The following is a 23,305-nucleotide window of genomic DNA, read 5'->3' on the forward strand; positions in this document are numbered from 1 at the left end:
ATCGTCATATTTACAAATATTTACAAACACCAATTGGCAGGGACAATTCGTAAAATTTCCCCTGAATGTATTGCCGATGGGTGAGATTATGGAAGTACGAGTGAAAGATCAAAGTTTTGATGTTCAGTGTATGTTTTGTAACCAAGAAATGATACAAACTCTGAAGCATATTCTTATTTCATGCCCTGCATTACAAGTTCAGCATCATCTATAATTAAGTCATTTTGTAAGTAACACTCACTGGCTGAATACCGAACAATTTTGCAAACGTTTATCCTCTGGAGATGAAACATGTCTATGGAAGTACTTAAAATGTTAGCTCTTTTGTTAGGGACTTTTAAATAAAGCGTAATGTATTCTCATGAGGACTAGGTTTGTTTTATATTAGACTTTGAAGATGTATGATCTTTATGTTTTTCCTAGTTTTAGTGGATTTATGTTAATTTATATGTATGCATATATTTAATTATATGTAAAAAATATGATTGATTATAACACATACATAGAAAAAATATATATCCTCAGCCAAGGAGTCTGGGCAATGCCTTCTCGTTCCCTTGGGAGGGCCTCCTCCATTATGCCTGTGCACTTTCCCTCCAAATCCACTGTTGCTAGGTGTGATTTACACACTCAGACGTTGCCACTGCAAGATTATCTTCATCGCACCAGTGTGGCCTACACAGATTTGGTACTCCGGCCTTCTCCATCTGCTGGCGGTCCTGGCCATCAAATTTCATCCACTTCCCGACCTCCTCTCAGGAGAAGGAGGATCAATACTGCACCACATCCCAGATTCTCTGAGTCTCACAGTCTGGCTCCTGCAGCCTCAGAATGTGGACACTATTTGCTGTCTTTGGAATGCAAGAAGATCCTAGCTAAAACCATGGCCACCTCTACATTGGCTTGCTACAAGCACAAATGGGAGCGCTTTACAGTGTGGTGCCGGCCGCAGAAGAATTTGCTATTGCATGGGACTGCTCCGCAGCAGCTTTTACCGTACCTACTCTCACTGGCCAAAGCTGGCCTTGCCCACACCTCTGTCAAAGTCCACCTAACTAACATATCCTGTTACACATAAACCCCAGGCAAACTTCTGTGGTCACACAGTCTTGTTTATGAGTTCCTCAAGTCCTCTTCAGAAGATTGCCTCCAGTGAAGGCTCCTGCGCCAGTGTGGGAGCACACTGTGGGACTGTCTAAACTGATGGGGCCTCTGTTTGAGCCAATGAATCAAGCCCCTTTTAAGTTTTTGTCATGGAAGACCACCCTCCCGCTGGCGATCACCTCGGCCAGGCGGGTCAAGGAAATACAGACCCTCTCCTGCAGCCTCTGCATTTGTCCTGCCATGCCACTAAGATAGTTCTACGAACTCAACCTGCCTTCATGCCAAAGGTTCCATTGGACTTTCTTCTCAACAAACCTTTACTTCTGCCAGTTTTCTTCACAAATCCTCAGTCGCTGAAAGAACATTGCATTCACTGGACCTTGCTTGTGCCCTGACATTCTACGTTGCACTTACACAGGACTTTTGAAAGGTGTCTCCAATTTTTGTCTGTTTTGTCCCTGTGGGACATCGGAAGGACCTGTCTAAGGCTTGCATCTCCAGGTGGCTCTCCGGCTGTATCTTGAATTGCCATCGTCTGGCCAACACACTGCTTCCAGGCCCGTCAAGACCACAACTCAGCTGTAACTCTGTGGCGCTTCTGCGCAAGAAGGGGGCTTTTCTGCTGTTCTCCTCCTCTTCCCGAGTTATGCCACATCTCCACAAATGAGAACAGGTAAACTCTGCTTTCTTCCTGAAGCAGGCCTTACTATATGGAAGGGAAACCTCCAGGGAATGCCTAAGTAAAAGTTAGTAATACCCAAAACGAATCGCAAGATTGTGCTAGAGATTGCACACTCTCATTTGACAGGGGGACACTTGGGACAATTTAAACCCCAAGCTCAAATCACTAGGAAATTCTATTGGCTGGGTATCCATGCTGGCATAATGAACTTCATTCAGACATGTGAGATATGCCACATATTCCCATACCTGCCTCTCTAAACCCATTACCGATAATAGAAATCCTTTTCTCCCGAATTGGGATGGGTATCATTGGACTGTTAGAAACTTCTAGACTGGGTAATAAATATGTTGTTGTAATCGTAGATTATGCTACCCTGTACCTAGAAGCCTTCCCCATGAGGAACAACACATCCCAGCAAATGCTAAAACATTAAAACACCTACTGACACTCTTTTCTAGGGTTGGCTTCCCCAAGGAAATTCTAATGGATCAGGGATCCAATTTCATGAATAAGCTTATGGGTGAAGTCAAGGAATTACTGCACATTACCACCTTAAGAACCTCAGTTTACCACGGCCAAACTTACAGATTGGTAGAGAGATTTAACAAACCCTCAAAATGATTTTGAGGAAATTGGTAGAGGATGGTGGGAAGGACTGTGATTGCATGATCCCGTTGGCCCTATTTGCAGTAGGAAATACCCCCGAGGCATCCACAGGATTCTCCCCTTTTGAGTTGTCCTACAGTAGAGAACCTAGAGATGTCTTAGAGATGCTCTGGAGACATGTGAAGAAAGAGAAGAGGTACCTATTGCCCTCTCACAAATGGCTACCTGACTGTGAGTGGAGATGAAACTTGTCCGGAGTCTGGTCCACACTCACATGGAGAAAGCCCAAGCCCAGCAAAAATCCACCTATGACAAAAAGGTAAATGTACGATAATTTTCAGTAAAGTATTAATCCTCTTACCTACCTCTGAAAATAAACTTCTCTCAGAGTGGCATGGGCCCTGTGAAGTGCTAGAGCAAACAAGAACCTGTACCTTTAAAATAGTCCAACCTGATAGAAGGCAAAAGACCCATCTCTACCAAGTAAATCTCTTACAAGAGTGGAAAGAAAATCCTTCCGCTACTACCTCCTCTATATTGTCCTGTTTGGTACCCGAGAAGATAGGCAACTCTGAACTTATTCCCCAAGAGCTATCTTAACAGAAACTAGAAGATTTGAACAACCTTATTATGGCATTCCCCAATGTATTCTGTGATAAACCATGGTTAGTACATGGTACTTATCATTATATCAGAACCCCAAAGGGAAAAGTGGTGCATTTGAAACCATATAGCCTCCTAGTAGTACAAAAACAGATAGTAATTCATTAAGTTAAGAAAATGCTGAAGGCAAACATTATCGAGTCCTCTTCGAGTCTATGGTCCTCCCCTATTGTGTTGGAGACTAAACCGATCATTCTTAAATGTTTTATATAGACTTCCAGCAGGTCAACGCCATCTCCGCCTGCGATGCCTATCTTATGGCATGCATCAATGAGTTAATAGATAAACTTGGAAATGCTGCATTCCTATCAACCCTAGATTTAACTAAGGGATTTTGGCAGGTCCCTGTACACGGACCTGATAAGGAAAACACAGATGTCTCAACACCAATGGGGATATTACACTTCAAAGTCCTCCCTTTTGGACTGCATGGGGCCTCAGCCACTTTGCAATGACTTATGGACAGGATATTACAACCTTACTTCGATTTCTGCAGGGCCTATATTGACGACATAGTCATTTATAGTAAAACTTGGGAAGACCATCTTTTTCATCTTTCTACTATTATGAGAACTCTCAGAGAGGCCGGCTTAGCTGCCAATCCTAAAAAATGCATGCTGGTTCCATAAGCTGTGAAATACCCAGGTGAAATACCTAGGCTTCTTTGTAGGGATGGGCAGTGTCCCCAGCAAGAAAAAGTGAAAGCCGTACTAGATGCCCCCACACCCAAGACCACGAGAGACCCTAGGGCATTGCACAGATTGGTTGGTTGTTACCATAGGATTATCACACATTTCTCAGATTGAACAGCTAGACTGACAGACAAGTTAAGAAGTGCAGAGCCCCAGAAAAATCATTGAACTGATGAGGACGATGCATGTTGCAATTATTTGAAACAAACATTATGCCAAAACCCAATACTAAAAGTGGTGGATTTCTCAAAGTAATTTCATATTACAGACTGATGCCTCCCTCACAGTGTTAGGAGCAGTATTGTCACAAATAGGCGATGGATTAGAACACCCTATACTATTCACCAGACATAAACTCTGCCCACTTGAGAAAAAACTACTCTGCATTGGAATTAGAGGCCCTTGCCATCAAAGGGGCAATTATTCAAATGAGGTACTACCTTCTGGGAAGAAAGTTCACACTTTTTACTGACCCCTCACCTTTGATATGGATAAGTCAACGAAAGAACTCTAACCCTCAAATCATGCAATGTTTCTTTGACCTGCAACCCTAATGTTTCACTGAGGAACACTAAAAAGGAAAGGAACAGGGGAACGTCGATTTTCTTTCCCAGTTTCCCTGTGAAACAGATGCAGCTACATTGCATAGGGGAAGGGTATGTGAGAAACGAAAGGGTGTTTCACTTGCGAGTCCTTGGGGATCAATCTCTCAGGTAGCCAGGTCATGGCCATCACCTTTGGATCCAGACCCTGGGTGTGGGCCAGTGTGTGTGGATGACCTGGATGAGGGGTCTTCAGGGAGTGGGAGCGAGGCAGCCAGTGGTGAGACGTGGGATTCCTCCCTTTCCCATAACTATGATCCCTCCTATTAAATAGGATTCTCCAATATCCCAACTGTCCCCCCTTTCCACACTAACATTTGGCCAAGGAAGAGGGTGACTGAGAGTAATAGTGCTAACTTTTCCACATCGCATTGTACATGTCCCACTAATTGGGTCAGGCGAATTTAGGCACTTAACCCTAAGTGCATACATCTGATACCAATTAGCTCTTCTCACACAGATAAAGGCAGAACTTTGAAACACACTCTGGGCAAGGTGGAACATGAGTAAGAGCAGAACTTCCAGGGCAAAAGTGGACCTACTGGATCAGAGCAACAGATCGAGGGACGAGAGCCACAGGTGGAGAATCTCAGGAGTTCCTTGCAGGAGGTTGTTGCCTCCAAAAGGCTGCGAAAGACAAGTGGAGAAGGCTGAGTCCCTAACAAGAAAGCTGCATTGTGTTTCAAGGACATCAGCGACCCTCCCAGCTGAACCGCAAAGTTGGGGAGGCGAGGTCAAGCCAGTGGTACTAACCTTGACTCAAAAATCGAAGCAGCATAGAACAGAAAAAGAAACGCACACAGCTGGTGAGTTGGCAAGCGACACGAGAGACTGGTGTCTGCTAAAGAAAGATTGAAGTAGCAACATATTATCGCACAGTTGAAGGCTGCACCTGTGTGGATGAGACGTGAAGAAAGGTAGACTTGGGAGTGAACTTTTAAATAATGATAAATGGAAAGTCAGCGATACTGAGAAACGTAGTGGCCCGGCGAAAGGAATTAGCCCACTCTAAAGTCTTTGTGAAATGTTTGTGGCGATAAAGGGAATGAACTGTAAAAGCAAGGTGATTGAAATGGACCCCGAGAAAAGGGGAGAGTAAAAAGGTGAACATTGAAGTGTATTCCATAATACAGTGAACTACCTAGACCAGGAAGCACTGGGGATATTGATATAGCAGTATGCGTTACAAGTTGGAAAGTCAAAGTGGTCGTGCAGATGTCTGAATAAATAGTCACGCACATTCGAAAGTCTTTGACATCAGGAAGCAGTCCGAGCCCGACACAGGGAGACCTAAGGTTTAAAACGTTAGGGAAAGGGAACCCCTAAAGAAGTTTAATGAAGATGAGGGAAGGGAATCCCAGGAAGTGTTTTGTTTATCTGTGAAAGTACTGAGCCCGATTGAGGGAGACCGATGTGAACTTTTTCTTTGAGAGGTCTGAGCACAGCTGAAGGAAACCGATGTGAATTTTGCTTTAAGCGGTTTGAGCACGACAGAGGGGGACCGACGTGAACTGTTTGGTGAAATGTGTTTGAGATTTGGAAAGAAAGACTTTAATGTGGACGGCTAGCTGGACCTGGATCCACGAATTGAGCTGCCTTTGTGTTAAGAGCCTGAGCCAGAGTGTGTCATCTTGCCTACTGGTATCGCCTTACTCTGTGCTGTCCAACTTGGGGAGGATAGTTGACTCTGCCACATTTATTCTTTATCTTCAAACACTGACTTTCCTTTACATACATATTCTCCTTTTCCCACTTTTTGTACAAGATACAGGGCAGGCATTAGTTTTTGTTAATATAGGCCCTTTTGATTTGACGGACTCAACTAGGACTATTTTGTTTACTATTTGATGGTTGATATTACTCCCATTTTAGCTATAGGGTAAAATAGGAGTTTTTCCAACCCCATTGAAAATTCAATAAAGCTTTTACAAATTGTTCCTTTTGTATAAGTGTCATACTTGTGATATCAAGCCTCCCTTACATAGGAAAATGTTGAAGCAGTATCTGTTCAGTAAGTGTCAATTATGAGGTCCGAAGGAGTTAATATCCCTACTGAGCCTCTACTGAGCACATCCAGCCACACCCTTGTACTTAGCCCATGGATCTTCCTTCACCTGCACTCTCTGCTTTCCCACAACACTTGTCCATCTGGCCTGCCCTTAGCACTCCCTTAGCCCATGGGACTTCTCCTTCCTTGCTGATCCACCCCCCTCCAATTGCGCACCAGCCAGTCCAACCTGCACTTCCTTTACCCCTTAGCATTAGAGCATTCCTCTCTGACTGGCACTTCATCCTGCCCACTGCCCTGCACTTCTTGTTATTTGCACTTGCACAATCCGAATGCCACAAGGCCTTGTAGACCGTTTTCGTTTTTCTTAGAAACCACTTTTGCCTTGTTGTGCACCTTGAAACACCATTTGCTGTATAGGCACATTATAACTACCCAATAAATAAATAAATAAATAAAGTAGTGTGAATTGATTTTAAAAAGTGATACATAAATGTTCCAACTGACTAACCGACCGAGAGAAAGAAATGAAGAAACAAAACTGGGGGAGCTCCTTCTTTTCCCTTTTGTCCCACTTGCTTGTCACACTGCCATGGCTGCAACCCTTCACACATATGCTGCACCATGCTCCTGCATACCTCGTCCCCTGCCGGGGTCCCAATTCCACTGCTTATTTGTTGCCCTTCTACCACTGCTTATTGTTTAGGTCAAAGGGAGTAGCTGCTCAATGTGGATCTATGTTGTCTTCATGTCAGAAGACATTTTTATTTGGGTTAAAAGGACCACCCACACATATAGTGTCTTTGAGTCTTGAAAACAACTTAATATGACATTGTATGGGTTAGATTTGAACAAATTGGATTCTTCCCTCTCCTTGCACGTTTCATGTTTGCCTCTATTGGTTTCTTGATCTCCTCTTTCTTCTTATGGTTTCTAGAAACTCTTTTCTGTTCATCTGAGGTTCATGTCCCATCTTTCACCTCCGGGTGCGCTGTTTTCATCTCATTCTCTGAGAGTTTTATTGTTACTTCGAGGGACATGTAAATCCATTCTTTAAAGTTTGAGTGCACAGTAATAAACATAATTAGATTGAAAGCTAATTTGCTTGGGTGTCCTGGACATGGTTTGGACCATTACATTTTACGATTGATGCGACAGTTTTTCAGCTGCCTATTTCTTTTTTTTACAGAATTTCCTGTATGGATTTGAAACTTTCTGTGACGCCCATCAACATGCAGGCCAGGAAGTGATACAGTGCTGCCTTCAGGTCATGGGTTTCATGGAGAAGGTAAGCATTAGAAGCCCAGTATCCCCCATACATCTTCTCAATTCATATCTACATTATGGGCCTCATTACGAGGAAGGCGGTAACCATGGCGCTTTTTGCAGCATGGCTACCCGCATTCTGGGTACCGGGTACCGGGTTCCCTGAATGGCGAATTACCGGGCCATTCCGAACTTGGAGGGCCCGGTATTTCCCCATTCAGGGAACCCGGATCTGGTCCATCCCCATTCCCATTTGAGCCCCCATAGGGCTCATTGGGAATGGGGAGCATGCTAACAACGGGCCTGTTAATGACGAGCCCATTGTTAGCATGCTGGACCGCTCGCGGGACCCGCTAAGGACCTCTGGTAAAACCAGGCGTCCTTAGCGTGTCCCGCGAGCGGACCTCGTAGTGAGACAGTAAGGGGTTAACGGGGCTGGCAGCCCTACCGGCCCTGTTAACCCCTTAACTCCTTCCTCGTAATGAGGCCCTATGCATGAGAAATATGATATAACTTATTTAAAAAATGAAATTGGTTGAAATAAGTGCTTTCAATGTTTTTGGGATTAAAATTTTGATACATTAAGACTGAGAAACTAGCCATGCAACACACACCTCTTTTTACAGAATCTTAATTTAGGAAGGCATATCATCTCTTTCCATGTCAAAGGTTACCCCTATCGGGTGATTTATTAATTTATTTTGCATTTTTAAAGCGCTCACACAGCGCTCGGGCAGCGAGGCGCTGTTACAGGAATTGTTTGTTTTTTAGTTGCGTAATTCTTCATTGAATTTCAGAGGTTTTTATTAGGGCAACTTAACCATAACGTCCCTTTAACAAAGTTTTTTCATTGAATTTCATAGGTTTTTATTAGTGCAACTTAACCACAACATCCCTTTAAGAACGTTTTTTCAGTGACATTTATAGGTTTTTATTAGTTTAACTTAACCGTAACGTCCCTTTAACACATTTTCTTCAGTGAATTTCATGGGTTTTTACCAGTGTATGCTATTTTCCTACAACTTACTAATATCATACTTACCCAATATAGCAATATTTGTGTCCAATTTACAAAATGTCACCTTAAAACTCTGCCATTTCCCACCTTCTAGAATCATTTTTAACACTTATATACTCTTTTTGCCCCTATTTCAACTGGTTTTGCATCTGTAGACGTCTACGAACATCTGACTCATTGTAGACCTTCCGGGCAGTGCCACAAGACCATACGCTGGCATGCGGCATGATGACGTGTCCGAGAACCCATCAACACTTCACGATAAGATCTGTGCTTAGCGGACAGCAATTTCCCTTGCACAGCTCTTACAGCTATTCCTACTCATTATCCATTAACAATCTAGTACACAGTACATACTTTTAGCAAAATGTCTATTTATCTTAAAATGGCATCCGCTAATGCCATCCCTCCTCCGCAAGAGCCACCAACACTGCTGTAATCAAGGAGCATGAGAAACCCTGCCCCCTACCTTAGAAATTACACACGCCCAACATTTTCCCCTGTCCACCTGCCCCCCATATTAGTGTTTGGTGCCTCTTCCCTCATTTCCCTCCCCACCTTTCGTTCTAAGCTCTCCTACCAAAATTAAAAATACATCCGAAACCAACAAAATAAATATTCCTTTAGGAACTACCTTTCACATTTAAAAAATAGAACTAAAAAAAAAACTTATAGACTCCATCTACTTTACATTTCTCAGTAAAGTACATAGACTCAATAAGATTTTCCAACATTTCCATTTGGATTTTGTGTTATGCTAATGGGAATATTGTGGCAGTCATTCCCGTTTCCAGGGACTGGAATGGTGGATACCAGCCCGGCAGCACAAGTTATCAGCCCAAGTGAAGCGAAGGTGGATAACGAGGTCTCCAGACCATTATCCCCCCATTACATCCCACGTAATGGGGGATGAAGGCCATCAGCACCCTATGTTCCCAAAGCGGGAACCGGGGTGCTAAAAAAGAGGATCTTTCTTCCTACACCGGGACGCCTGCAGCGTCCTGGTGTAGGAAGGAAAATCCTTTTCCAAGATGGCCACCATGGAAATGGAAGATGGGGTTCCATACAGGGCCCCTCTTCACTTTCCATGGCAGACTGCAGAAGGGGAAAAGAGATCCCTATGACCATATTACCACAAGCACATTTTTCTTCCCTTTCAAACCTATCCCAATTTCGAATAACTTTACCACAATGCTAGTCCCAGGTGTACATGGCCACTTTAAACCCATGTGTTGTCCCTCATGGTCATGGCCAGTAGCCAGATTGTCCGGATCATTACCTTATTCCATGACCCAGACAATCTGGCCACAGCCCATGGCCACAGGCTAGGTCTCAGTCACCAAAGGTATATGACAATTTGTTGTACCTACATTATGACACGGGCACATTTGCAAAACCATTCTTTCAGGTCCTTGCCAATGCTCCTCACACAAATTTGCTGGAAATCCACCCATTTTTTATTTTTTCAAGTGTCAAATGTATGCACATGCAATAGTCATGTAACCTAGCCCCCACTTATCAAAATCCTATCAGAATTTACAAAAAACATTAATGTCTAGATCTATAATCTTTTTGCAAACCTTTGTGTAGATTTGTCAAATGGCACCACATTTATAAGCCTTTACAATATTTTGGGGCGCACCCTCGAATTTTGCCCCCTCTTGACAAAATCCCACCAAACTTTGCAAAAACATTTTGTATCTAGATATATGATCAGTTTGCCAAATTAAGTGTAGATTTGTCAAATGGCACCTCATTTATAAGCCTTTACATTATTTTGTGACCCCCCTTTAATTTTGCCCCCTCTTGACAGAATCCCACCAAACTCTACAAACTCATTTGGAATCAGGTCAGGAAGGAATATAATTGCAACATTTCATGCAGTTTCAATAAGTGGAGCCAAAGTTATAAGCCATCTAAGAACTGCTTTTCACCAGCCCTGTAATGCAGAGGTGTCCGCGAACTTCACAGGACAGTTCGCCAACATCCAGACTGTTCGTGGACTTTTATGGCAAAACAATGCCTGTTTCTTTGCTTCTTGTAGCCATACCCCATCCCATCCTCATCACCCCTCACCTCCCCAGAGATTATTTGATAAGTTTGACAAGTGCAATGTTGTGTTTTTTAATATGTTTTACCGCGATGTCTGCGGTCAGTGGCCGATGTCCGCAAATCCAAGATGGCGGGTGTTTCCAAAAATCTGACGCACTACACGCTTTTCACCATCCAATCAGTGGGCGCATCCGATGTCCCGGACAGCACGTTGCCTTCTAAGCCTATCAGAGTCCGCAGACCAAACAGGGAAATAAGTCTGCGGACCGGACCCAGATATCACACATTTTTTTGGACCTTCTTTTTGGTCATTTAAAAAAAGAAAAAACTACTGGACGGATTTATACCGAATTTACAAAAGCACGCTTTCGGGACCAAGCTGCCCCTCCTGCCGCAGATTTGGTGAAAATCCGTCAAGCGGTTTGGGCTGTAGGCGTGAGCAAGGTTTTTCTCCATTTAGTCTATGGGACCCCCCTATAACTTTGCCCCCCCTTGACGAAACTTCACCAAACAATTCAGAGCGGGACATATACTTTTATTTGCAAAGTTTGGTGAGGATTCGTCCAGGGGGAGGGAAGTTATAAGCCATCCAAAAAGTGTTCTTCCTATAACAACTTAACCATAACTACCACAGGCCATGTGATATATATGTATATATATTCAATAAAAAAAAGTTGTTAAAGGGACATTATGGTTACAAGTAAAACCGCAAAACCCCATAATTCGCCAGTTATGGTAATCTAAGCAACCATAACTCACGCCACCACCGTACACTGCTAAGACTAATACCCAGGACATCAAAGATGACATCACAAATGTCATTGATGACATCACTGATGACATCACATATCTGGGCCACTTCTTTTTGTTCACTGACATATATAGGCCAGGTGGTTTTGTTCATTGACATTAAGAATATTCAAATTGAAAAGGTGCTATATATCTTGACGATAACCTTGTCTTATGTACTTAACGTACTTTCCTTAGGGTTTGGTATCAGCTCATGGTGTGGAAATGAGCAGGCCTCAAACACACAATTCGTTTGTATACATGAAGATAAACTTTAATGTTATTAGCATTTTCTGATGATGCTGTTTCATTCTTCCTTCTTTAGTTTCCCTGTATGTGCCTCTGATGTGTATGCATTGTGGTTCTTCATATGTATTGTTTGTACTAGCACAAGTGCTGTACGTCTTGAATTGTTAGCTAGTTATTACATGTTTAACATTACTCAAAACTCTGATAAGGTAGCATTCATTATTGTACTATCCAAAATTAATGCCTCGCTATACCCAACTTTAAACGTGCCAACATAGGCGGCAATAGCTTCCCAGTAAAAGCGGCCAAACTGTGGAACTCCCTACCGCCTAATCTCAGAAAGCACCTGCCCTACCAGAACTTCCGATCCAAGGTAGTCTCATGGCTGAAAACGTAGGCCTCAAGGATATCCCACTGCCAGGCCGTCCCTGTCTATGCTACTCACACACAATGTAACCACGTGTGCCCTATTGCTCATTTGTATGTAACTTCTAGGTCCCTCATTTGTACCTCAGCTGTATATAGCATCTATGTACCCCTTTCCTTCATTGTTGATATGTATATAACTTTGGTGTACCCTCTCTCTCTCTCAATGTATACCCTATGACCTGTAACCAAGCTTTGCAAATTCTTCTAAAGGCTGCGCCCTGATACCCTCGGGTACGCTCGCGCATTATAAATAATAAAACAAACAAACAAACAAACAAACACAAGATAATAAATATTGTACTTCTATGGTGGATGCTGCAGTCATTGCCTATGTTTATATATGATTAGGTTTCTGTATTAACAACAACACTCCAATACAATGATTTTAGATGAGTACATTCTTTAATCGATTAAGTAGTTTATGATAGGTTTCCCGATCACCCCTGACATCTTGTTACCAACAATATAAACACATCCCCTTGTAGGGACTTTGCATCAAAAAGTATTTCACATGTGATGTCATCAGTGATGTCATCAATGACAAGTGTGATCACATCTTTGAGGTCATGGTTGTTAGTCCTTGCAGTGCAGAGTGGTAGTGTGAGTTATGGTTGCATACCTTACCATAACAGGCAAATTTCTGGGGTTTTTCGGTTTGACCTGTAACCATAACGTCCCTGTAGCAACGTTTTCTATTGAATTTCACAGGTTTTTTAGTAGTGCAACTTAACCATAACGTCCCTTTAACAATGTTTTTTGTTGGTTTATATATATATACTTGACATTCCGGCAAAATCTGTTACTTCAATCTAAGCTTATTAAGAATAGAATTTTGAGGGGTTCCTATGGGAGTCTGATGCACCTTATCGCCACCCTATAACATATATAGCCGCCCAATACTTAAGGTGTGTCATAGACACATAGGAACCCCTCAAAATTCTATTCTTAATAACCTTAGATTCAAGTAACGGATTTGGTCGGAATTTCAAAAGTGATTAAAAGTCTGCGGGCCCGCCCAAGACCGCAATGTTTGGTAAAGGTTTGTTAAGAAATGAAAAAGTTATTAAGCGTCCATTTTTTATTTTTTTTCCAAACGTGCGGCCTACTTTCCTATTCATTTTCCCATAGACAAAAAAGGTAAATTCATGCCAAAGTGAACAGCCTAAACCGATGGACAGATTTGGACCAGGTCCGAAACAACTTTGGCACGAAGCGTTGACTGGCAAACCTTTTGTGGTTTGGTGGGATTACGGGCAGTGGTTATTTTAAAAAGTGACGGAGAATGGGGTGCCCCTGTTCGCACAAGAATTATAGTTATATCTCCCATGGTACATTGCAGGATGATGGTTTTCAGAAATGAAACGACTGCCATCTTGTTTTTCTCTCTATGCAAGAGATATTCGCGGCTATAGCCGAGGTTATGGGAAAAGGAAATGCAGTAAAAAGCTATAGGCAGGTCAAAAACATACAAATGTCATCAGGGTAGAGATGGGGGTATGGCTAGAGGGCAGTGAGTGACATTTGGGAGCTGGAGGTGGTCCAGGGCCCGAGTTTGCAACACAAAGCTTTCTGTAACCTCGGCTATAGCCGCAAATAGCCGACATCTGAAAGAAAACTGCATCATTGAAGCAGCGTGTGGTTTGGGGTGAAAGGGAGAGGACAGGGAAGTTGAGGAGGGCGTCTGGGGATTTGGGGGAGCTGGCACAGATGAGGGGCGCACTTGGCGATGGCCTGGGGGGCATGGAAGCATTTATTTTTCATTGTTTTGCCAATACAGCTATATCCGAGGCTAGTAAGGACTACAGATACCTGCGGGTAAGAGTAGTTCTGTATTCACGACTATATTTTTGGGGGTGTCTGTGTTTCCTTTATTTTTGAAAGTTATGTGTATAGGTATAGTGGCATTGGGGGTGAAAAATCACTGGCCATGGCCAAAGGCCGGGTCATTGACCTGGTAGGTATTAGAGAGTCTTTTTTATTTTTGATATGTGTTTTCAGACTTTTGAGCATGTGAGACTTTGAAGTAAAATAAAAGAAAATAGTTTAACAAAATGAATATAAAAAGGAGCAATTGCAGTCTAATTTTAGATGCGCCACACAATGTATTTTAGGTTGTGTAATCTCACTAATGGTATTATATTTAGTGGCTGTGAAATGTTAGTTTATTGTTATTTATTTTTCTATGCTTTCCTATTTTTGAGTTACTTTACATAAGTACAGGAGTAGTGTTGTACTGCATTGATCATTTAAATTGGATTGTAGTATAAAAATTGAAGTCCGTCCCCCTTTTAACTGACTTTTTGTAACCACGGTTATGGTAAAAGTCAATGAACTGTAGCCACGGGTATAATGAAAATATTTTTTGTTTTTATTTATTGTATTTGTGTATTTATGTATGATGAGTAATCTATAAAAGGACTTTTTTGTGGTACACTGAGTGCAGAATTGACGTTATGAAGGAAGATTGCATTTCCTTCTTCGATTAGGTGTACTCTGTGTTGTCTATAGAAATTGGCCAGGTTGAACTGTATGTTGTTGTTCGAAATCTATAATTGGTTGTGGTCTACCATAAACGCTGAAACTTCTTTATTAACATTACTCCGGGATTTCTCAATTTTACCATTAAATCTGGTGGTCCATCTCCATTTTTGCATTTGAGTGAGATTGGAAAAGATAAATATGGTGTGAGGAAATAGTTCCATTAGTTTTCCAATGTCTTTTTTATCATTTCTTTCCAAGTCTGCCTGCCTCTACTCTCCGCCCTCTGCACCTAATTCAAAACTAGACTGCAAGACTTGTCCTGGCCACGTATCTCTTCAGGACTGAAATCTCTGCACTGGCTCCCAGTGGCAGTGAGGATTAAGTTCAAAACCCTCTGAATTATCCACAAGGCCTTCTGGGGTTTAGGGCCTCTATACCTTCAACCCTCTCTTCCTAAATATATTACTTCTCAAGCTCTTCGCTCATCCACCTCCAACTCCCTCAGGGACAGCCGCTTCTTCAAGCAGCGAGTTGGTGGTAGATCACTTTCTTCTGCTGGGTCCTCCCTCTGGAACAGCCTCCCTGCATATATGAAACCAAGGAGAACCATCTCTGGTTCCAGAAGCACCTCAAGACCTTCATCTTTGCTTCTGCTTTCTCTCCTCCTCTACCCTGCTGATCACCTGGTAGAATCTGAAATTGCACTGGTTACCTGGTTACCCTCTGAACCCGGCCCAGATCCCCTCCCTGCCAGTTGCACACCTGCACTGCCCCCTGGCAACCCTTGCACTCGGGGACTGTTTCTGTATCCCTACAGCCCTTTTTAGAACTTGACACCTGATGTCTGCACTTACCCTTACACTTGCCACTAGCTGGCCGCCCTTTTATTTATTATTTATTTTCTTATTTTATTTATTTATTTTACTGTTTCCCATATACTGTACTGCCCCCTCCCCTTTCCCCCTGCACTTTTCCCATTCCACCCTCCCCTGCACTTGTGCAAGCTCAATGTCACCTGGCCTAGAAGGATCGCTGTCTCTGTCTTCCCTTTGTTTCTCCTCCCTTGCCTTGGCGCGCCTGGAAACACTTGTGTTTAGGCACGTTATAAATGCCATATCATATTATATCATATCATTAAAGTAAGGGAGACCCCTCGTACATTCCACAAATCATTGCCTCCACAATGAATTAGTATGACGTCTGGGTGCCCTCTACTTCTCAGACTTAACAATTTTGAAAAGACTTGGAACCAACGCATTTCCCGCAATCCAAACCATTTAATTGTAAAATCTCTCAAACATAGATCCATGTTAATATTTAGTTTCTCACAAAAAGCCAGCAACCAAAACTGCCAACTGTCTCCAATCAACCACACAGTTTTCAAACCAGCCATGATATCTGTAGTATTTCTCTGTTTCCAGGAAAATTATTCCTAGTTTGATTTTCTAGTAGTTTTTATGAGCAGGGTATGTATGATGTGTGTGTGTTGTAGATTCTAATTGGTTGATGTGCAGTTGATTTTATTTGCGGCTATCCAGCAGCAACCCAGCCCCTGGCATTGCTGTTCGTGGGTATATACCCACAGCCCCTGTCTGTAGCCACAGCTATATTCAGGCAAATGTCACATTGGGCCTCATTACGACCTGGGCAGTAAGGGAACACCGGTACCAGTAAGGGCACTGGTGCCGGTAATCCCTTACCGCCCTACTCCGAGGTCCCTTTGCGGGTCCTCCCGTAACGCCTGGTTTTACCAGGCTTTAAGGACAGGAACCGCAAAGGGACTTTGGAGCTAATAACGGTACTGCAATTAGCGGTACGGGGGCACAATGGGAATGGGGAAGGGCCATGGTGAATGGGGAATTACCGCCCACGCCAACCTTGGAATGGGGCGGTAATTGCTCCATTCACCATGGCGGAATCGGTGAGGTTTTGGAGGCAACCATGGCGCAAATAGCGCCATTGTTACCGCCTGGGTCGTAATGAGGCCCATTGTGTGTTTTTCGACGTGTGGTAGCTGCAGCTATCCAAAATCTTGGGTGAGGTGGCATCCTATATGAATTGAGTGGGGGATTGCAAGAGACTAGGGGAGAGGACGAGGACTATGAGGAGTGGAGGGGGGCTGGTAAGCATGTTGGGGACAGCTTTTGTAGTTTGGTGGAGTGGAAATGCAGTTTTGAATCCATAGCTTTTGCAAATTGCGGGGGGCGTGGCTTGGAAGCCATGTGAAAAGACGTGCCTGTACGGGGGCTCCCGCTGATCCGTACATTATCCGACTGATACCGCGCAAGGACCACTACGATTTGGCGAAGATTGTGATGACTGCGTACATGAAGGTCGGCTGCACGTGAGGATACATTTTTACACGGGTTCGCATTGCGTACGTGTACTTAGGAGCCGAGTGAAGCGCCGGTGGCGAGACCTTGACGAGCGACAAAATGGCCGCCGCCGCTTGACGATGGGACAAAGGAGCAGTGGATCGGGACCTCAGTGGCGGCTCCCACAGCATACTCTGGGCGCTACGAAGGAAGCAACGCGACCCGGCCCATCTGAGGGAGCGCAGGACAACAGTGGTGGCTGAGATTGTTGGGCGAGCTGGGACTCTCAAACTGAGTTGTGGTGCATGGGCATAGTGCCTCCCTGCCTTGGACCTGAGCGCGGCCAGAAGGAAGCTCCTGACAGGAGATATGTCGAACAAGCTTCTGAGAGCGAAGAATAAACAGCCCACGCTCGACGACTATGCCAAGACGCCGCCCGGCCCGGAAGGAGCCAGGAGCAAGGAGAAGGCTCAATCCAAGGAGATGGCCGCCGGTGGTGCGAACCAGGAGGTCCTCGCTGCGATCGCGGACCTGAAGGCGACGTGGGAGACCAAGCTCCAACTTGCTGTGGCCGAATTGAAAACTGCAATGGAACTACAGGTTGGGGCGGTGCAGGAGGACGTGAACCTCCTGAGGCATGATGTGCGAGCCCTGGCTGAGCGCACGGAAACTTTGGAAAAGGAAATGGGCCCAACTGTGGTGGACTGTACCGCACATAAGCGTGATATCCATGCCCTGGTGCAGCGGGTGGGCAACTTGGAAAGCAGGGCTGAAGAGGCGGAAGGACGTGCCCGGAGAAACAACGTTTGCATCGTGGGCTTGCCGGAGGGGGCTGAAGGCCAGAATCCCACGGAGTTTATTGAGAACTTGCTGCTGCAGGAGATCACTGGGGGAGCCCTGTCGCAGGGGTTTGCGGTGGAGAGGGCGCACAGGGCCTTGATCAGGAGACCACCGCCAGGGAATCCGCCCAGGCCAGTGATCGCGAAGATCCTCAATTATCAGGATCGGGAAAGGATCCTCGAACACTTTCGCAAGGGGGGCACCATACGGCGAGGAGAGGCGACCATTACTGCTTACCCCGATTACACCTTGCAAGTGCAGCGCAGTCGCATGAACTATGGGGCGGTTAAGAGGCGATTGAGGGCAGCTGGGTACAAGTATATGTTGCTTTACCCGGCCAGACTGAAGGTCTTCTTCAAGACCAAGATGCTTTTGTTTGACACTCCGGAGGAGGCCATGGAGTGGCTCGATGCACAAAACTGTCCACAGGAGCCGGAGGAGCGAACGGCGGATGAAACGGGAAGAGTTAAGTGACGCTGCGGGCCCGGTCGGGCTATGAACATTGGGACTGGAATATAGTCTTTGGGACCTTGTTATGGAAGAGTATGCGTTGAGAGTTTGGAACAGGGTCAGTGCGTGCGGAGACGGATGCTAGGGTGAGGAGCCTCCAGGGGCTGTTCTTTGTACCCCAGTTTTGAGTTTAGGTTAGTCACTGTGTGTGGGGTGACACCCTGTCGGGTTCTCTACTTGGCTTCCAGAGAGAACCGAACACGGGGATGCCTGAGATCCAGGGATGGAGCTGGGCAGTTGGTTGGGTTAGAGGGGTGGGGTGGGTTAGTTGTAATATGAGCCTGGGAGAGAAACTGGAAATGGGGTTCCTTGAGGCGGGGGGGGGAGAGCAGGCTTGGGAAGGTGGGGGGAGCTACTGATAAATCATGGGGGACCTTAGGATACTAACGTGGAACATTAGAGGGCTTAACAGCTACCTTAAGCGTAACAAGGTCATGTTGTACCTTAAAAGGCAAAAGATAGATGTCGCCTTGTTACAGGAGACGCATCTGACACGGGATAAACTGGAACTGGTAGGGAGGAAGTGGAAAGAGACAGTAGTTGGATCTACATATTCTGCCTATGCTAGAGGTGTTCTGGTTTGGGTTGCACCACATGTCCCGTTTAAGCTACTTGGGGAGGTTGTGGAGTCTGATGGGAGGCTGGTCATGGTAAGGGGGCTTGTGGAAAATAAAGTAGTGTGTATTATAAATACTTATGCTCCCAACCAGAACACGGCGACATACTTTAGGACGCTGTGCACTAGACTTGTTGAAGGGATGGGGGGTCCGGTGATTTGGGGTGGGGACTTTAATTGTGTACTAAACCCCAGGGAGGACAGGTCGGATGACAGGATGGTCAGGCCCAGCCCGGCGGCTAGGGTACTGCAGACTCTGCTGGTAGACCTTGGCCTGGCAGACGTGTGGAGGACGAGACACCCTGGCGTGAGGCAATATTCGCATTATTCGGCCCCGCACCAGCTGCACACAAGGCTGGATTACTTTTTCGCCACTCCGGACGTTGTCGCGGAGTGTGACCAGATAGACTATAGGGCGAGAGTCCTTTCGGACCACTCGCCCCTGGTCATGCGATGGCAGCTTCGTCCCCCACGTGCGCGAATTCCAACATGGCGCCTTAGGGCGGAAGCGCTCAAGGATCCAGTCTTCAGAGAGGACATGAGGGAGGAGATAGTTGCTTATTTTGAGACGAATACAGGTAGTGTCAAGTCGGCTGGAACTTTGTGGGAGGCCTTTAAGGTTGTAATGAGGGGGGTTGCCATTGCGAAGTCCAAAGGATTAATGGGTGGAGTCCTGGCTGATCTGCGTAAGGCCGAGATTGAGTTGGAGAAAGAGCTGGAGGAGGGCGGGATTGATACGGAGGCGGTCACTAATCTGCAGCAGAGGTGTGCAGAACACTGGGACAGGCTCTGTAATCTGAATTACAGGAAGTACATTGAGAGGTTGCATGCGGGGGGGATAAGACGGGCAGGCTTCTTGCTTGGCTGTATAAGAGCGAGACCCCGCAGACCAAACAGGGAAATAAGTCCCCGATCCGATCAGTTATCACTGAAAAGGGCGTGGAGATGGACACCCAGGAAGGGGTGAATGGGGCATTCGCGGAATATTATCAAGCATTATATGAGGATCGAGAAGGGGGGAGCAGGGAGGAGATAGAGGTAGTACTTGAGGACATAGGCCTGCCCAGGATAAGTGATGAAGAGCGAGAGGAGATGGATGTTCCGATCACTCTGGAGGAGCTGCAGGAGATTGTGCGGCAGCTACCCACTTGCAAGGCCCCAGGAGCAGATGGGTTGCCCAGTGAATTTTATAAAGCGTACGGTGAGGAGGTGCTCCCGCCCATGCTGGAGATGCTTAATGAAGCGTTCGAGGTGGGGCGGCTGCCGGAATCGCTCAGGGAGGCGATTATAGTACCGCTCCCCAAACCCAATAAACCGGGACAGGAATGTGGCTCCTACCGGCCCCTGTCGATGCTGAACCAGGACAGCAAGATCCTAACAGCTGTCCTGGCGGCAAGAATGCGGAGGGTGATAGGCAAGCTGATCCATCCTGACCAGACGGGCTATGTCCCGAATCGGAATATTACTCATAATCATAGACGCCTTCACAGGGTGGTTGAATGGGGGTGCAATGAGGACAGCGAAATGGTGATAGTGGCGTTGGACGCGATTAAAGCGTTCGACTCTGTTCGATGGCCGTGGCTGCTGGCGGCTTTGGGGCGGTTCGGACTGGGACCAGGCTACATGAGGTCGGCCGAGCTATTATATTGTGCGCCTCTGGCTAGGGTCCGTACGGGTGCAGTGGTGTCAGATAGATGGCAGTTGGGCAGAGGCACTAGGCAGGGGTGTCCTTGGTCTCCAATGTTGTATATACTGGCCCTCGAACCCTTAGCAATTTACCTCCGGCAGCAGTATGACCCGGTGGGCATCGAGGTGGGAGGGGAGTGCCATCTTATATCCCTGTATGCAGACGATATGCTGTTATACTTGAAACATCCGGAAGAGAATTTGCAGTATATCTGGGAGGTACTGGAGAGGTACGCCTGGTTGTCCGGCATAGCGGTCAACCCTCAGAAATCCGCACTATTCCCGTTAGGCGGTTATGTGGGGATACCGGTGGAGAGGTTGCCAGTGCTGCGGATCCCGTGGGCGACGAGCTCCTTCTGGTACCTGGGCATTGACGTGCATCACTCGACCGAGGAGGAACACAGGCTTAATACCGAACTAGCTGTGGGAAAGATTGAGAGGTGCATGAGGTTCTGGGAAAGATTGCCTTTAGCTATGATGGGCCGGGGAGCTATGCTTAAAATGGTGGTGCTGCCCAGGCTTCTGCATTACTTTAATAACATCCCATATATGATACCTAGGAAGTTTTTTGCTAGGTTACATAGTGTATGTAGGAATTTCCTATGGCACGGCGCGCGCAACAGGGTCGCATTATGGAAATTGCAGAACTCTCATGAGAAAGGTGGCGTGAAGCTGCCGAACTTTGAGGCCTATTATATAGCAGCGCAATTGCAGTATGTGGCCGGGTGGCTCTCGGACGAATGGACCTCCGAACACAGGCTGCTGGCGAAAGATTGCTCCCCCTTCTATCTGCGGGAGGTGATCTGGGTGACCGGTTCATGGATGAAGGGGCGCCCTGGGATGCTAGCCCTGGGCGGGAACATATGGCGGCGGGCCTGTCGGATGATGGGTGACCCCTTGCCGTGTATGCCGCAGTTCCCTCTGGTCGCCCTGGCGAAGGAGGACGGGCAGATGAGAGCTATCCTCCAGACATACTGGGAGTCAGTGGGGTTGGTCACTATGGGCGACATCTGGCAAGATGGGACCCTGATGGAGTTCGATGAACTGGAGGCAGGGTCGGGGCTACACAGAGGTCAATATGTGACATATCATAGGGTGGTCAGGGAGGTCCGATGAACCGGATGCCACGCTGGAAATAATGTATGACGCATCGGAGGGTGGGCACGAGGTCTCCAGGTTGTACGAGATGTTGATGACGAAGGTTGGGAAGGACTTGGGGCACCTGAGACTGGAATGGTAAGCAGAGATGGGGGCCTCGATGGCGGATGGGATGTGGGAGCGCGCCATGGGGTACCACAAAATGGGCGCCAGGCGTGCCCCAAGTGTAACGAAGAGATTGCGGACATGATACACATGTTCTGGGCGTGCCCAGTGATTGCAACCTACTGGGGTGAAGTGGCGCGGAAGCTGGCAGGGAGGGGTATCACACTTAAGGTGGATTCGGCTTGGGCCTGTCTGCTGGGAGGGTATCCCAGGGCGCATAAGCTTCGACATGTTGAGAAACTTAAAGATCTGGCCTATGTGCTTGCTAAACGCAGGATAGCCATGGGGCGGAAGTCATGTCATAAGCCGCGAGTGGAGGTCTGGTGGCGAGATCTCCAAAAATGGGCTGATGCCGAAACGGCAGCGTGGCAGGATGGCAGTATGGCAGGGGAGGAGGAAGAAACGGGCTCTCTCACGGCATGGAAGTTATTGTTAGCTGAGCTGTTTGGTATGGGGTCGGCCTCGGCTGGACTTGAGAGCGATGAGGCCCCACCGCACGGAACGGATACTGATGGCGGACACTCTACAGGCTCATAGGGGGGAGGGATGGGGATTGCAGTGCCTTATTTTTTGTTTGTTTGGTTTTTGTTGTTTGAGGTGTTTTATTTATGTTATAAAATAAAAATAAATTTAAAAAAAAAAATAGCTTTTGCAAATTGCCACAGTTATCAGCAAACGTCCAGGACGGCCTTTTTGTATAACCGTGTCTATGAAAAGCATGTGCGTATGTGTATCGATCTTATTCTGCATTTTGGGGGTAATTCATGGAACCAAGCGCAGAAGTGGTGCACGCGGCTGGCGCACAGAGGGAGCCAGCTTGTGCCAGCCGTGTGCGCCAAAACTCATTTTGACGCACAGCGTATTCATGGATTTAAACATCCATGACCAGCCGTGGTGCAGCGTGGCGCAGTGGCCCTGCAGTAGTGCCAGTTATGACCCCACCCCGCCCTGTGTGCCAAAAACATCTGCACAAATCCCCTGCATGGCGCAAAGGCCAGTGGACCAGCATACAGCCCCCCAACAACTAAATTGCGCTAAAAATGCCACTCAGCCCTCACGTGACAACCCAATTGCATGTAAAACTCCTCGTGGACCCCTATGAATACGTGGACCACGCTCACACCAGTTCAATCGTGCATACAACTCCCTGCGCACCCATCGGAATACATGTACCCCGCACGCGCCAGGCCAATCACGTGTAAACCTCCCTGAGCACCCCTCAGAATATGCGTACCCCTCTCGTGCAAGGCCAATTGCGTTTAAAACTCCTCAGAATGTGCTTACCCCGCTCGGGCCAGGCCAATCGCGTGTAAAACTCCATGCGCACCCTTCGGAATACGCGTGCCGCGCTCGCTCCAGGCAAATAGCGTGAAAACAGTTCCCCCTGTGGTGTGGGCTGGCTGCCGGGTATGGCCAGCGGTTGTAGGGGTG

The 23,305-nt window shown here is 46.3% G+C and overlaps 1 protein-coding gene across 1 annotated transcript in view; it reads left to right on the forward strand.

The window, feature by feature from the left end:
• Positions 1 to 23,305, forward strand: part of LOC138504705 (uncharacterized) — a 581,301-nt gene that overhangs the window by 421,014 nt on the left and 136,982 nt on the right. The window contains exon 9 of the mRNA XM_069625257.1: positions 7,550 to 7,648. Coding sequence (XP_069481358.1) covers positions 7,550 to 7,648 — 99 coding nt within the window. The remainder of the gene's footprint in view (positions 1 to 7,549; positions 7,649 to 23,305) is intronic.

The sequence above is a fragment of the Ambystoma mexicanum genome, chromosome 11 (genome assembly GCF_040938575.1).
Source record: "Ambystoma mexicanum isolate Mex_15411 chromosome 11, UKY_AmexF1_1, whole genome shotgun sequence".
NCBI lineage: Eukaryota > Metazoa > Chordata > Amphibia > Caudata > Ambystomatidae > Ambystoma > Ambystoma mexicanum.